General features: G+C 38.3%; 1 protein-coding gene across 3 annotated transcripts in view; it reads left to right on the plus strand.

Annotated features, from left to right (window-relative positions):
- LOC135217132 (uncharacterized) overlaps positions 1-17,340 on the plus strand; it is a 374,498-nt gene that overhangs the window by 133,273 nt on the left and 223,885 nt on the right. For 2 of the 3 annotated variants that reach the window (XM_064252839.1, XM_064252840.1), the window contains exon 8: positions 16,704-16,808. The exons of the other annotated variant lie outside the window; for it this stretch is intronic. In XM_064252839.1, coding sequence (XP_064108909.1) covers positions 16,704-16,808 — 105 coding nt within the window. The remainder of the gene's footprint in view (positions 1-16,703; positions 16,809-17,340) is intronic. 3 annotated transcript variants of the gene reach the window in all.

Genomic DNA, 17,340 nt, shown 5'->3' on the forward strand with positions numbered 1-17,340 from the left:
TGGCATCTCTGTGCCCACAAGCAGAGTGGTTCCTTGACCTTCTTTCTTCTGTCAGTGGTTCTGAGAGAAATTCCCCCATGGCACAACCTCCTTTGCCAGCCTCATGTGGAAAGGTTCCATTGGTTGTTGAGGGGGTTTCTCTCCACTTGGAACTTCTGTTCTGTGGATAGCAGATTTCCTAATCTTTCAGAAACAAGAAAGGTCTTTCCGTCTTGGCTGTTGGGGTTGGTCCTGCACCTAAAGGGTGTGGACATCTCTTCATCCTGGGAAAGCTTGATGTTGTTTAGGAGTTTCAAACAATCCTGTTCACCAAGAGAACTCAAACCTCCAACGTGGGATCTTACTCTAGCCTTGAGTAGTCTCACTTGAGCTCCATTTGAGCTACTATGTTGATTGTCAATCAGGAATCTGACTAAAGACAGTTTAACTGTTGGCCTTGGCTTCCTCGAAGAGAGTTGGAGAGCCTCATGGCCTTTGAAATTGTCCCGGAATTTGTACTAAGACTCAAAATCCCTTGGTGCTTGATAGCAGATTTGCCTTGTTTTCAATTTCCTCCCTGAATGAGTTTGTGGACAGCGATCTGCAGGATTTTTTGCTTTGTCCTGTCAGAGCTCTGCACTGCTATCTAAAAATTACTAGTCACCTAAGGTCTAGGTGTCGTAGACTTTGTTATCACTGGTCAGTCCAGAAGGGAAGTGTCCAAGAACACCATTTCATTCTGGAAGCATGAGGTGATTAAACAGTCATACTCCTCATCTCATAGTTCTAGTTCTGTCAGTGTCTCTGCAAGTTAGAGCACATGACATGAGAAGAATGAGTTCCTCTCTGGCATTTAGAAGTACTTGTCTTTCATAGGATTTTGAATGCTGGTTCCTGGCTTCGGCAGACCACGTTCACTTCTTTTTACCTAAAGGGCATTGCCCACAGGTCCTTGGACACTTTTTTTCTTGGGTCCGAAGGTGGCTACCCAACAAGTTGTGTAGCTCATCTAATGCCCATGGCAGGTCAGTTTGTATCGTACCTAAGATGAATGTGTGGAAGAGAGGATAAGTGAGATGGCTGGTCTCTTTTCTCTTTTTTAGCATTTTTCTTCTTAAAGGCAGGCTGAAGAATAGACACATCATATGCTGGAACTGGTGTGATACAGGTGAGTGTGGCAGCCATGCTGATTGCAGTTATTTAGTTTGTTCCTATACAATAGACAAATCTGTTTCTCAGTAGCATTTACTCCTCTCTCTGGCAAGGGGAGGGAAGAGTGCTAACAAATCCCTATGGCCTACATGGTTTGTTGCGAACAGAATGCAATGAATCTGGACATGTCTCATAGATACTCTTTTATCTATTCTGTCATGGGCTCGACCCCTTCTTTAGAACTCGATCTTCTAGGAGGGTGGTCAGGTGTGCTGAACCTCCAGCCATTTCAGGGTACTTGTCCTCCCTCCAAGTATAAGTCTGTCCTATTATTAAGACCGAAGGTTTATTCTGCATATGAACAAATGACAAATTTTTAATCAATTTGTATTTTTCATAGCTAACAAACCTGAGGTCTTAATGTTAACCCTTAAACGCCGAAGCGGTAAAAATCAAAAACACCCCCGAATTCCAGAGCCGGTTTTGAGCAAGCGCGGAAACGGAAAAAATAATTTTTTTCAAAAAATCACAGCGCGCTTAGTTTTGAAGATTAAGAGTTCATTTTTGGCTCCTTTTTTTGTCATTGCCTGAAATTTAGTATGCAATCATCAGAAATTAAAAATAATATCATTATCATATGGTAATAATGCGATATATGGTAGCGAAAAAAAAAAATTCATACATAATTGTATTAAAATCACGCTGTGCAAAAAACGGTAAAAGCTAACGAGTTTCTTTTTTTTTTCGTTGTATTTTACACTAAATTGCAATCATTTTGATATATAATACATTGTAAAACAATAAAAGCAACACCGGAAAAATATTATCACAAAATGATGTACGAATTCGTAACGCGCAGACGTAAAAAATGTTTTTTTTTAAATTCACCATAAATCTAAATATTGTTCTAGAGACTTCCAATTTGTTTCAAAATGAATACAAATGATTGAATATTACGATACAGTAAGATTTTTAGCTTACAATTGCGTTTTTCGACCATTTCGGTAGAGTCAAAGTTGACCGAACGTGGTTTTTTTTCTATTTATTGCGATTTATATGCAAATATCTCGAAAATGAGAAAAGCTACAACCTTCAAATATTTTTCCTTTTATTTTACATGAAATTGCGCACATTTTCATATATAAAACTCTATGAAATGCCTAATATGAAACGGAGCAAATTTTCCAAGAATTCGATGTACGCAATTCGGAGTTTTATGGCGGAGAATCCGCGAGCGTAGGGAAGGAAAGTTTTTTTCATAAATTCACCATAAATCGAAATATTGTGCTAGAGACTTCCAATTTGTTGCAAAATTAAGGTAAATGATTGAATATTACTAAAATATAAGAGTTTTAGCTTACAATTGCGTTTTTCGACCATTTCGGTAGAGTCAAAGTTGACCGAACGTGGTTTTTTTTCCATTTATCGTGATTTATATGCAAATATTTCGAAAATGAGAAAAGCTACAACCTTCAATTATTTTTCGTTGTATTCTACATGAAATTGCGTACATTTTTATATATAAAACTTTATGTAACGGCTAATTTAAAATGGTGCAAACATTACCACAATCGCACGTATGATTTTTTCGGAAGAGTTACTGCGCGGACATAAGGAAAATTTTATTTTTTTCATAAATTCACCATAAATCGAAATATTGTGCTAGAGACTTCCAATTTGTTACAACATGAAGGTAAATGATTGAATATTACTAAAATATAAGAGTTTTAGCTTACAATTGCGTTTTTCGACCATTTCGGTAGAGTCAAAATTGACCGAAGGTTGAAAATTTGTCACTTATCATTTTTTATATGAAAATATTTCAAAACTGATAAAAGCTACAACCATGGGTTGTTTTTAGTTGTATTGTGCATGAAATTGCGCACATTTCCATATATAAAACTTTATGTAACGGCTAATTTTAAAATGGTGCAAACATTACCACAATCGCATGTATGATTTTTTTCGGAAGAGTTACCGCACGGACGTAAGGAAAATGTTTTTTCATAAATTCACCATAAATCAAAATATTGTGCTAGAGACTTCCAATTTGTTGCAAAATTAAGGTAAATAGTTGAATATTACTACAATATAAGCGTTTTAGCTTACAATTGCGTTTTCGACCATTTCGGTAGAGTCAAAGTTGACCGAAGGTTGAAATTTTGGCACTTATCGTTATTTATATGGAAATATTTCAAAACTGATATTAGTTACAATCATGAGTATTTTTTTGTTGTATTCTAAATGAAATTGCGCACATTTTCATATATAATACTTCATGTAACAGATAATTTAAAACGGTGCAAAAATTATGTCAAAGTGACGAAATAATTTTTGAGATTTGTCACTGATACTTTTTAGTGCGATAAGAAAGAAATTCGCGCTTGCGCGCCTGCGTAACGATTGTAAACAAAACAACGCCTTGATCCGTGAACTCCCAGCATCCCCCAAGGCGCGTGATTCAAAAGTTTTCGGCTGGTAGGCCTATAAGTATTTTTCCGCGAATTTAAAAAAAAAACTTTTTTGAGCCGACGTATGGTACGTCCATTCGGAAATCGGGGGAGATTTTGACTCGACGTTTAATACGTCCATTCGCCGTTTAAGGGTTAACTGCCCACCTCTAGCCACCCCTCTCATATCCTGGGTTGGAAGAAAGACAGTAGTGTCAGAAGGCTCCAAGCCCGGTCAGTGACCAGTTTCCACCTCGTATAACCATGAGTTGCCAGATGCCACAGATTCCTTGCTTTACAATCTTTGATTGTTTTTTTAACTGGTTTTCAGCTGGTACTAGAAGATTATCCTATTGTTAAGGCCTCAGGTTTGTTAGCTATGAAAAATATAAATTGATTAAAAATTTGTCATATTTGATTTTATAAACACATTAATCATAGATAGACTGAATGACAGTTTGTGATTAGGATAAAGCAGTTAGTTTGTGATTAGGATAAAGCAGTTGAGCCTCTTAAGAGAAGAGTAGACCCAGATCCCTTCAGATGATAGACAGTAGAGCCAGTTATAACCCCTAAAACCTTGGGAGCCTCAAAGTAATGGATTTGAAATGGGCAACATAACCTAAGACAGTACATTCACCAAGCTCATGAATTGTAATGGCAGGTACTCCTGGAAAAAATGTCTCCATGTCCCATTCATGCTATTATTAGGAGGTTAGGAGTGAAGTCATCATGGATAGAATGTGTAGGAATGACTTACAAGTCAACTTCAATGGAACTCCATTGTACCCTTAGAGCAGGTTCTTGCCATTACCAGAATAGCCAAGTGCCTGCTGTAAAGATACAAGGGAGTAAAGTTTGTCCTAAAAGCTAGGAGAACAAGGGCATCTAAACCTGGTAGGCCTTTATCTTGAGTTGCAAGAGCTTCTCTTGTGAATTTTGTAAATAAGCAAGGAGATAAATTGCTTAAACCCACAGGAAGTAATGTTCTTGGAAACAGGACAAATTTAAGTGACTCAAATGAAAGAACAGATAAGAAGGCCACCCATTGGCAGGGGTCAGGTCAGACTGCTTCAGGCCCAAGGACCTTCACAGTTCCAGAGGCAGCAGCAGGTGCTTCAACTCTTTCCTTAAACAAGGCAAGATGAGGCAGTCATTTAGATATCAAGAGACTCAGACAATAAGCCCAAATAGCCAAAGTAGCTAATCCTGATAAAGGCCTGAAGAGTTGTATGCAGACTGAAGCTAAGAACCCAGAACATAAAATCATGACCCCACCATATTCAGCAAAGCTACTGCTTGTAGAGCAGGTGGATTGGGATGTGAAAATTAGCCTTCCTCGTTACTGTCGAAGCAAGAAAACCCCCTTGGCATACCAATTTCTTAATGTGCTCCACAATCTCCATCCAAAATGGGCTTTGATGAGCCAACTGTAGAACCCGAACCCATCTGGTTTCAAAGAAGTCACACAAGAATATGGTTCACCTTCAGGGCAGTGGGGCCTGACTGAGGCATGCTTAGTAGGACGGACTTCTTTTCATTCTAGATCTATCAAGTTGGTGTGACTGGGTCCATTTCACACACATGAAGGATGTTTATGATTAATGGTTTGGTAAAAACTAACTGGAGGGGATAGATGATCTTTATTTGAAGCATTCATGCTAAGGTTGTGTTTTTGGAATATCTATGAAATTATTTATGATTTAAAAAAAAAAGTATAGTATTATCTTTAAAAATATAAAAATTGCTTTACAACAGCATTTCCGTGCTGGTCTCAACATCTGTCCCATTTAATAGTTTGAAGTATCCTGTCTCTTTGTGTAACTAGAATGTACAGTCCCTTTTCGTACTAACTGCCACCATTGTTCATTTTGGGGCGCTAAAAGACATCATGTCTGGCTTCTACACCTATTTTCAAGTTAAATTTTTATCATCATTCCTATTTGATATTTCATTCAAGTAACCTTATTAGAGTATTTGTACTTCTGGTGATGTATTTTATTTGTAGGGTAATACTTGTAAGTTTTTGCTAATTGAAGGAGTTAGACTATTGCTGTTACCTTGGGAACAATGTGTATTTGAAGTGTAATAAAATTCTATGATTCATCATATAAAAGAGCATTTTGTATATGAGACTTAACCAGTAATTATATAGCTATTAGTTTCCATGTATGGCAGCCTAATTCAAATTTCACGGGTGGCGCTTCAATTGCTCAGTGTACTTAAAGTACAGTGCCATCCCTTAATGGCAATACAGTGGTCCCCCGTATTCATGGGGCATGTGTACCAGACCCCCCTGGGAATAGTTAGAACCCGTGAATGTTTGGAACCCCTATGAAAACGCTAATAGCAGCCTATTTTGTTAGTTAAAACTCAAGAAAAACCCACTCAAAATTTTCATACTTTGTTTTTTTTAATAGTTTTATCACAAAAAGTGCATTTTATGATGAAATTGACAAAAAAAAAACAGGAATTTGTGGTTATTTCTCATAAGAAAATACCGTGAATGTGCGAATTTTCCACGAATAATGCGGGGAAACATTCCTGAGAGAAATCCGCGAATGTGTGAGTCCGCAAATCCGGAGAACGCGAATACGTGGGGTCCACTGTACTAGGAACAGCTTGGCAAAGCACTTCATTGTTTCCTGTCACACTTGACCAAACATCAAGTGCTCTTACAGCAGCTTGTTCTTATTTTCCAGTTATATCACCAGATTTCGGTAGTGTTATGTCAACCACTGAAACGCATTCGTAGCCTTCGGGCAGGATGAGTCTTGTCCTTTGTTTGTTTAATTCAGATTATGATCAAGCCAAATATTTGTATTCTCTGGGAATAGTTCTTAAACGTAACTCAATTCTATTAGGCAAAATACTTTGCATATATGTTTTTCTTAGCGGGCTCATGCTATGCACAAGTCATTGGTTAATAATTGCCTTAAGCAATCTTGGTTTTACATAATTCCTTTGTGCCAAACTTTTCTGTCTAGATTTTGTTTACTGGCCATAGATCATTAGCCTGACACCAGTAAATAATTACCTTAAAATGATTCAAGAATGTTAATCTATTCTGTATCTTAAAACCTTTTCATTTATTATTTACTTACCGGGATTAGGCTACGGACAAGACTCCAGTTACTAATACCTTTAAAAGTAATTCGTGAGCTATAATAGTCATAGGCTATTATAGTTGCAGGCCACTGGTAAATATAGTTACCTTAAAGTAATTTCTGAATGTTAAGACATTCTTTTAGGCCAAATGTTTGCATCAGGCCAACACATTTTGTCTTGTTTACCGTGCCTGCGACACTCCTCACTTTCCTGTTTAGAGACTGAAAATGTGGAGGTTGAAAAGTAGTAAGGAAAGAATGATGTTAATGTTTGGCTAAAGGGGTCTTTGGGAGTGAAGGCTTTCATGGCCTCAGCGTATGAAGGTATTTTCCTGGTGTCATGCAATTGTGAACGATTCACATCTTAGCCAATAGCCTCCAGCTCGCTTGGCGGACTGGAGCACAGGCCGCTTGAGTCAATTAGCTGGCACATACTCGTTACTGGTTTTGATTACTTTCATTCCTGATCATTCTTATAATGATTTCTTTTGAGTAGTCGGTTATTCGTAAATATTCTTTTATATTCGAGTCGGATTTGCTTGGAGACTTCAATATGAAAACTTTTGGTGATATATATACCATATATTTTTTAGAAACTACATTATTTAAAAAATACATGTATCTATCTGAATACATGAAGTGCTATTTCATATATTTGTAAATTATATTATTTTATTCGTTTATCACTAATTGGAGAACAAAAGCAGTGTTTATTACATTACTACAGTCCGATTGGCTTTGATACTTTAATGCGAAAACGACTTGTTGATATATCACTTTTGGAAGTTATGCATAGATTTAAGTTAAATTTTCAATGCATATCTAAGTGTTCATACAGTTTGAAGGTTTCAGGCCCAGATGCCAGAATTCCCTATAGTGATATATATATAAAGTATGTAGTTAGTAACTGATTACTTATCGATTATTTTCATGAAAGTAATCAGTAACCAAGATTACCAGAGGCGGCGGCATTTTGCCTCTCGCCTCCCATCTGTCACCTACCTACTCCCTCGCCTTCCCAAACCTAATGTCAACTCTCTCCTATTACCCCTTCTATCTTTGTCATTTGCTCACACGACTGGCTCCATCGCTTCCTTCCCATGCCTTTGCCAGCATTTTATTTCGTTTATCATGTATTTGTCAATGTAACAATGAAGTGTTGTGCAGTGGAGGAGGCAGCTACTTGTCCCTTGAGTCCCTTAGACAAAGGTCACTGTCCTGCTCCCGCCGCATCGGGGAGAAGACATATTGGGGATCCAAGGGAGCATCGGGAAGTGAAAAGGAGTCGCTCCCTCAGTTGAACCTGTTGTCAGTCCGAGGTATCGACAGACAGCCATTGGAAAGCTTTTGTTCTGGATGTGTGTTAGAGGAAGTGACTATCTGGCGCCTCGGATCTCCTAGACTTAGAGTCACTGTCCTGCTTCTCCTCATCATGAAGACGTACTGGTAGTCAAAGGGAGTCCGAGGGGGTTGCCCCCGGTAGTTGCCCCCTCGGTCAAACCTGTAGCTTTTCCCAGGTATTGGCAGACAGCCATTGAAAAGGGGTTTTGATGGATGTGTAGTGAGTAGGTTTCACCCCCCCCCCCCCCCCCCTCGTTTGAACTTGTCATGCGTTTGTAGGTCTTGACTGAATGCCGTTGGAAAGCAATATCCTGTAGTGCACAATTGTCATCCGATTCCAGTGGTTTGTCACCTCATGGATAATGTCGATAGCATGATTCTTTGGTATCTCGATCTCTGAAGAGGTATTCTTTGGTTGATGAAGCTTCGTCCCCTTGCAGTCATGCTTGTCTGACTCCTCACAGTTGACATGTTTGACTCGTGATTCAGCTGATTCAACTCACAATCGATGTTCAACTCACGACTCGGCTGCTCTGACTGTCAGTCAATTTTCGATTCGCAACTCAGCTGCCCCGACTGTCTGTCGATTTTCGACTCATGATTCAGCTGCTCCGACTGTCAGTCAATTTTCGACTCGCAACTCAGCTGCTCCAACTGTCAGTCGATTTGTAACTCGCGACACAGCTGTTTCGACTGAAGGAAGTCTGACGGGTTTTTCCCCCCTTGGTCGAACTTGTCGTGCGTTTTTAGATTTCAAGTGGAAAGGTGTCTAGTGACTGGTGCTCAATAGTCATCAGATTAATGAAAGGTTACTTATTTTTCTTAATTAGTATTAATATTAAATGGCCTGTGCTAATGTATAGATGTTGGAAGCATAGTAAGTGACCTTTTGCTTCCGATACCCAGTCCTCTCCCATGCGTTCATAGCCAGGTGTGTCAACTCGCTCGCCTTCATAATGCTCTTAAAGAGATACCAACTTGTCCTCTGAAGAGAAAGTAGATTAGAACTCTGCTCCTTCCTTTGAATATTTGAGCCTTTTCAAATACTTTTGTCCTAGTCACTTTTCAGAATAGTACTGATTCTCATGATGAGCACCAGGTATTGGCGCCTAGCTGCTCGAATCTGTCTCATACCGGGTGTTGTTTTTTGTTGAGCATCGGTGTCCATACAAGAGCTCTGCGCCATCTGAGGCAGCCACTCCCTTGCCTCACCTGGCACCAGCTGTTGGAAGTCTGGCGATGCCTGTTGGACGCCCAGTGGCACAGTCTCCTCGTTCATCTTTGTCGACATTAGGGGATCTTTCATCAGCTACCATTCAAACAGGACATCCCAGATCGAGGGAGAGGTTAATTGTTTGTGTTGTCCTCCTTGGGAAATTTCACTCACGAAGACAGATGTGTGGTGAGAAGTGGCAAGTTCTCACCAATTTTTGGCGCAGTCAGCTCTACTCTCTCGTATTCCCACAATTGAACCAGTTGTAGGAAGAGAATGCTCCGTTTGGTGGTTGAAGTCCTATGCTGTCCCTTCAGGAAGCATCTGTTTCTCTTAGGCGAATACGTTTTCCTAAGTCTTTAGGTTGCTATCATCGCTGCAAGTTGATGTTCGTGTGAGATTATCGCCTGCTCCTACTAATTCCGAGAAGAGTGGGCAAGGATAGTCATCCCTCTTTTTTCCCTGTACTTGATGGGAACTCCGGGGATTACACTCCCCAGAGTTCGGATGGAAGAGCCAAGGTTCCTGGTTCGATCTTAGGATCGCTAAAATGAAAACAATGAGTTCGGCATGAACTAGTCATCTTCGGTGTCCTGTTATCGCCGTAGAAGCTTCCCTTTGGGATAGCTTCACCTTCACTCTTTTCATGAAAGAATGAAGGTCTATCACAGCCTTATTCTTTTTCTCTTCGAAGTGAAGATGAATTAGGCTGATGCTTGGGGAACAGAAAAAGCTTTGCACCTCATAAATAGTGTAGTGTGCACGCAACTGTGTTTGTGGAGTGAACGTTTAGGAACCAGGAGCCTACGAATATATGTAGCCTTCTTGTATATTCTCTTCGTGACATGCGTCTGTTATCAGTTGTACCATCTGAGTAATATGCACTTTCATGTTAATTTAATTCTTCCAGTGTGTGACTGAAACGAATAGTACCTTCTCTTAATTTCTTGAAACTCAGGACAGGCTTTCGGGCCTCCCAAGAGTTTCCGATTTTGATTTTGAGATGACTATTGGTGATGTTTTGGCAACAATACCACAGGATTGTAATTATCACCGAACAAGAGGGTTTCTATCCCTCTTGTTGCGGTTAACATGTAGGTGCTCGAAGGTATCTGTTGTGCACTCGATGGCTTTATAAGACGAATGCATTCTAAGGCGGAAGGTGCTACCAGGCAACTCAGCCTTAGGAGTCATGTGAGGAGCAGTGACTGTCTTCTCACTGAGTATTTGTTCGAATTAGTATTGTTTCTCTGCAGATGAGGTTTAACTGCTAATTCGGATCTCTGCCCAGCCATCACAGACTTAAGTCTCTGGTTGGCTCTGGAATCTCACTTATGGTTCCTATTTGGTGCTCCACGTTTGCCATTACAAGAATCATTGGACAGAGATATGTCTCATTTAGACTCATTATCATCTATCTGTTTACTCCATGGTACAACAGAAGTCTGTAAGTCTTCTGCTTCGTCGTAATTGATCCATAGGCCACTGTGATCATTGTGATGATTCAGAATAATTTCTCGGACAAACACGGCGGCTTTTTGTCTTCCATATTCTTTTTTCTAATTTGTAAAAATTTTCAGTTACTAGGTGTTATCCCAAATTTGAGATGTTGGAGGACTTAGCCTGATAACTCTTCTTCCAGTGGAAAGAGAAGCGTTCTTCTCAGAACCTTTCTCTTATTCTGTCTAAACGTGTTGTCTTCTAGTTTAAGTGGACTTTATGTTTAAGACACACGCAGTATTGTGTAGTGTGTTTTGGCCTACTTTGAAGCGAAGCTAAGGATGTAAGAACAGCCTCTACTTCCTTAGTTTTCAGACGTTATTTGCTCTTTATGCCAATTCTGCTGTTGAACTACTGGAGGCGTGAGCAATCTTCGCTTATTATATTTTTAATGTAGGCTTAAAAAGTGTTAAAAATTTTCAGTACCTTGAGACCATTTTTAGTGACTGGCATGGCATCACAGAAGAAAGCACAGGATGTTCTATTATTATCTCTTCACCTTTTCAGTAAGGTGCTGAGTTTGAAGAACCAGGGGGTACAGTTTTCCCGGAGCACCCACCACTCTCAGTGGATGGGTTTTGACTTTATTTCAGTGTAAGTGTCAGTGTTTTCTGTTTGTTTTATTTCTGTGCTAAGCCCAGGGCAAGAGTGGGCACCTATCATACTTTGCTATCTGCAAAGATTTCCCCTAAGTAGGAAGCAACTCTTGGCTCTAACGCCACGCCACTACGAGTTAAGATTAGCGCCAACCAGAGTCAGTGTTCATATACATAGCTCTCTTAACTAAAAGGAACAACAAGCGTTGTTTTTTCAATGCTAGCAACTTTTCTATTTCAAATTCATCACATGACATAATACTTTGGGGTAGAATATGTCCATGATCCCGCCTCCTTTCAATGTGGAATCAGCAATGGGTAAGTCTCATATACAAAAATGATATTTTTATAATAAAATAAGTTTTTGTATATACAGTGGACCCCCGTATTTGCAAACTCTGGATTCGCGGACTCACTCATTCATGGATTTCTCTCGGGAACATGTCCCCCTATTATTCGCAGAAATGTTGCCTATTTGCGGTTTTTTTCTATGAGAAATATCCAGAAATTTCATCAGGAAAAGCACTTTTTGTGATAAAATTATTAAAAAAAACCATGTATGAACATTTTTAGTGGGTTTTTCTTGAGTTTTAACTAACAAAATAAGCTGTTTTCAGCATTTTTATAAGGGTTCCAACTACTTACGGATTCTAACTATTCGCTGGGGGGGGTCTGGCACACATCCCCCACGAATACAGGGGAATCACGGTACTTGCCTAGTAATTATGTGATCGGAGCCCACCCACGTCCCATCTGATAGACATTATGCATGAAACAGAATGAAGTGCTTTGCCAAGTTGTTCCTAGTATTGCCGTTGGGGACGGCACTGTATACATACCCTGAGCAATTGAAGCGCTACCTGCGAAATTCAAATTAGGCTGCCATACATGGAAATTAATAGCTATATAATCATTGCGTAAGTAAGTCTTATTGAAAGTTATTACTGCTTCAGCACTGTTGATTCTATAGAGTAACTTCTCTATTTTTCTTATCAAAGTCTTCTCATGATTTCATAAACTGGCAAGCAACATACTGAAATTGGTTGTCAAAAGATCATCAGCAAGAACATCACTCCTACGGAAGAAGGAAAGAAGCTCTCGCTGATCGTCTATTACAAGAACAGGAAGACAAAAGACCTGATAATGAAGAACAACCCTGCCCCACCTGTAGGAGACCCCCTGAAACAGAATAGTGTTGTCTACTGCTATACATGCCCCTTCCAAGGATGCCCTGGAGTATACATCGGGATGACGACATGACAACTGTCGAAGAGAATCTCCTGCCACGCCCGGGACGGAGCTATCAAGCAACATGTCCTCTGTGCCCACCAACAGAAGACTTCACCTCCTGGAAGCATTATTTATTCTCAACCAAAAACCAAGTTTAAATACGACATGGGAGCCATTTCTGCTGCCTACATGCGTGAGAAATACACTGCCAGCTCTTATGGGAGTAAATACCAGCACCCCCGCAGAGCCAGGCGAGAGCCTTAGTGCTAGTAATACCAGCAATGATGACAGCCCCACACCAACCAATGAGAATGCAGCTCCAGGTGAAAATAGCCAGCCGAGAAGGTCCCAGCACATCCAGTGAATTTTTAGCTTGAGAAGCAATGCGGCCAACCAATCACAGTGCAGCTTTCACCTGTGACCCACTGTGCGCCGAATTCTGAGCGCCCACAGAGAGAGAGAGAGACGAGTGAGAAGAGAGTGGAGACGCTGAAGCGATTGAGAGACGACAGATGAGAGAGAGAGAGGAGAGGGAGGAGAGAGAGATGAGAGAGAGAGATAACGAAGGACGAGAGAGAGCGAGAGAGAGAGAGAGAGGAGAGAGAGAGAGAGAGAGAGAGAGAGAGAGAGAGAGAGAGAGAGAGAGGCCAACCCCTTTCGGCATGTTGCTTGCTAGTTTAAGAAACCATAAGAAAAGATAAGCAAAATAAAGAAGTTACTCTATAGAATCAATAGGGCTGAAGCAACAATAACTTTCAATAAGACTTGTTTAAAAGAGTCTACTACCCAAGTATATTGGGTAAGTATATACAAACCTTATTTTATTATTGAAATATGATTTCTTGAAGTAAATGCAGTTAAAGCTGTAATGTGTAAGGCTTGTACTTCTCAACTAAAGGAGACAGGCATTTGCAAAATAAAAAAAAGTGAGATGTGTGCACAATGCTGAGATTCTTGGCAGGTGTACATTGGGAAGGTCATGTTATGAATTAAAATGTAGCTGAGGGTGATGGTGTCCTAGCTGAAAAAAGACAGATCCTGAAAGAATGAACTAACTGGCATGGGCGGGCATGCAGTTAAAAGAAAGTTCAGGGGAGCAGTGTTACTTATTATAGTGAATTATAAGTATTAGAATGAGGGCCTTCAGAAAGACCTGAAAAATCTTAGAGAATTATTATAGATGAAGATGTGGACCAGGAGGGAATTTGGAAAGTGACCAAGAAATATGAGAGTGGAAATAGGGCATTACATGTCCAACTCAACAAAGGGAAAACCTATTGAAAAATAATTTATTTCGGTGATGCTGGAAATTGCTCTTTTTTTTCTATTAATAATGCATGATTTCCTTGCTCTCTGTTATAAAAGAGGTTATCAATATTGTATAAAATTACCTTAGGATACACTACCCACATTATTTTGTGTAATGGATATGTCAAAGGCACTAAAATAATTATTATGCAAGTCAGAAATTGCATACATTTTCAAAGTTGTGTTGGCTATAACTACTTAGACCTTAAAAGTTAGCTTTACAGGAAGTGCCATGGAAATTTCAATTTTGTCTCTAGTAATATTGTAATTTTCACTCATTGCCAAGAGGTAACATAATGCCTCTTTTGTCTTGAGCCATTAAAATGTGCTGCTTGACTTTACATATACAGAAAAGTTATGATGCCATCAAGTTAGAAATGGCTTTTATTCCATACAGGGCTGCTTTACTTGGTGTTACAACCAAGAAGCAGGTTATTTGAAATTTTAGAATTGGTCTTGCTGGTGAGAATGGTTGAAAATTTTAAGCATTAATTCCTTAAAACCTAAAAATGGTTGTAAGGTGTAGTATGCATTTTGTTATACACTTTGCATTTAGAGAGAAAATTGGTAAGATTGGGATGTATTACACCTGTAGAATGATCATTCTTTCACCTATTGTTGAATGATGTTCCAGATGTTTTCAAATGTTTAGAAATATATCATATACAGTGCTCCCCCATTTTGGTGCAGAAATAGGTTCCACAACCTACCATGGAAATGCAAAATCTGCTGAAATGCAAAAATCCCCTCTAAAAATGCCTATAACTGGCTTATGACTGCTAGATACATTGTACTTCTTAAACTAAAATGCATGTAACTGCTTATGTTATCATTCCACTGCTAATTTGTTAGTTCAAATTAAAATAGACCTTAAATTATCATACAAAAACAATTTAATATCATTTCAAACAAAAATAAACTCCAAATCATCATCCCAAAACACCCAAAGTAATCATGCATTACAGTACTCTCCTGCGACTGTTAAGTATAAGTAGTTATATATACTACCCCTAAAATGCTCAGAAATTCCTATTTCAACAGTTTGTTGCCAAACTTGACAGTTCAAACAAAAATATACCTCAAACTATCATCACAGAACACCCTAATATCATTTTAAATTTATGTTGCAAAATTAAGTTCAAGCCTAAGCGTACAACTATCCCCTATCAACCAGAGAAGTTACTCTATAGTACAAGCACGTTTTCTATGGGATACGCAACTTTGCACATCGTTCTGCTCATCCTGTAATGCACTGTGTGTACATATTATTTGTATATTAAAATTTTCCTGTTTTATAAGATGTTTTTGAAATATTTACTGTATAGGCACATATTTTAGGATAGTATTAGTACTGTATAGAGCATATCTAAAATAGTACTGGGGTAGTTTAGATTGACAGGACACATACATCCTTACAGAATGCTAAGTTTGTTACATCATGTTAGTATTTTCATAATTATTTACAAATACATTTATGAAAAAAAATTATTTACAACTTTTTTTTTATTACATGGTTTTTACTTTTTTTTTTTTATTACATGAATAGTTAACCACCACCTCTAAAATTGCTTATACTAACTGCCTATCTTGAAAGTTCAAATAGCAAATGCATGTACTATACTGAAATTATCATCCTATATCAAATATATCTTAAACTATTATTCTATTACTGTATTAATATTAAGAGATTTTTCAAAATCATTTGTAGCTATTGTATTTAACCACCACATATATTTTGCAATAACATATACGTACAGGCAGTCTCCAGTTTACGACGGGGGTTTCATTTTAGAGACGCATCGTAAGCCAAAAATCGTCATGAGCCCTAACATCGTTGAAAATCTTCAAAAAATTTTATTGTATTTTTCATAAAAAAAAAAGCTTCATATATATATATATATTGATTATTTTCCTTTTTTGAGTTGTAATATCTTTTGCCAGATTGACGTCGTAAGCGTCGTAACCCTGGAACAAGCGTATCAACCTGGAAATAATTTCTGATGAATATAATTAAAAAGCGTCGTAACCTCGGAACATTGTAAGTCGACACCATCGTAATGCGGGGACTGCCTGTATACTGAGAGAGAGAGAGAGAGAGAGAGAGAGAGAGAGAGAGAGAGAGAGAGAGAGAGAGAGAGAGAGAGAGAGAGAGAGAGAGCTCAAGAATTTGTTAATAAATTTATGGGGGATGGCGAGGACTAACCACATTTCCACGATAAATAGATGATTTACCTAATATATTAAACAATGTGGAATTTTAAAGAAATAAATTTCATTCCTAATCTTTTCCGGAAGCTGTGAAGCAAGGGGCTGAAAGTGAACCTGTCAAATATCTGACCACAGCTTTTGGAGGAGATTGGGAATGAAATTTGTTTCTTAAAAATTACACATTGTATACTATAGAAATGCATAAATGTTTTAATTACAGTATGTATATTATTATTATTAGGTAAATCATTTATCTTATAAGCATGGTTAGTCTTCACTATCTTCCATAAATTTATTAAAAAATTCTTGTGGTCGCTCTCTCTCTCTCTCTCTCATCATATACATATACGTATTTTAATGAAAACATACAGTACGTAATTAGTGAATGACCAGTTGCTCTGCAAATAAAGTTAATTGTGTAGTGATAATTTTAGAGATATGGCCCAAAGAAAAACCCGTTAACTAGTCAAATTTCCCTGCGGACAAGTGAATGATGCGTCCCACAAAAATCCAAAGCCAAATGAAACGCGGAAATGTGAAACAAGGGTTTGGGGGCAACTGTATATGTAATGGAGAAGAAATTATACATATAACCTTTGGTATGCTCCATTTCTCCTAGGGCAACATAGGCCAATACAACACACTGGTGAAAGTGATGCGAGATCTTAAGGATTCAGAAGCTAAACTTAAGGGCCATCTTGAGTCTGCTGTGCAAAAAGAAGGGGTAAATCATATAACTAGGGTGTTGATAGTGAATTTGTCAACAGTTTGGAGAGTTAAGCTGTTTATTAATCTTTTTTGCTAATAACTAATATTGATAGAAATATAATTCAAATTATGTATTTGTGTGTTGTATTTATTGAATAACTAATATTGATAGAAATATAATGATTCAAATTATGAATTTGTGCATTGTATTTAATGTTCTCAACCTTTGAAGACTTATATGTTTCCATTCCTACTGTTCACTCTTGTTTTATGCTGTTAAGCATTTTGTAGTTTTGCAAGTTCTTTGTGTAATTTATAACTTATCAAGATTTGCTAATCATTATAACACAGACATCAAACATGGTTCAGTCAAAATTTTCTAACTGTAAACTTAACGAGTAGTGTTCCAGGACAGATCTTAATATTCTACATGTTCCTAGCTGTCATGCTGTGAAAGTTGCCTTTTAAGATTTGATATGAACCATTGATGGGGTCACAGCAGTGGTTATTGAATGAGGGATGAGGATGCCCTTGCCTTTATCACTTTT

The sequence above is a fragment of the Macrobrachium nipponense genome, chromosome 7 (assembly GCF_015104395.2).
Source record: "Macrobrachium nipponense isolate FS-2020 chromosome 7, ASM1510439v2, whole genome shotgun sequence".
NCBI lineage: Eukaryota > Metazoa > Arthropoda > Malacostraca > Decapoda > Palaemonidae > Macrobrachium > Macrobrachium nipponense.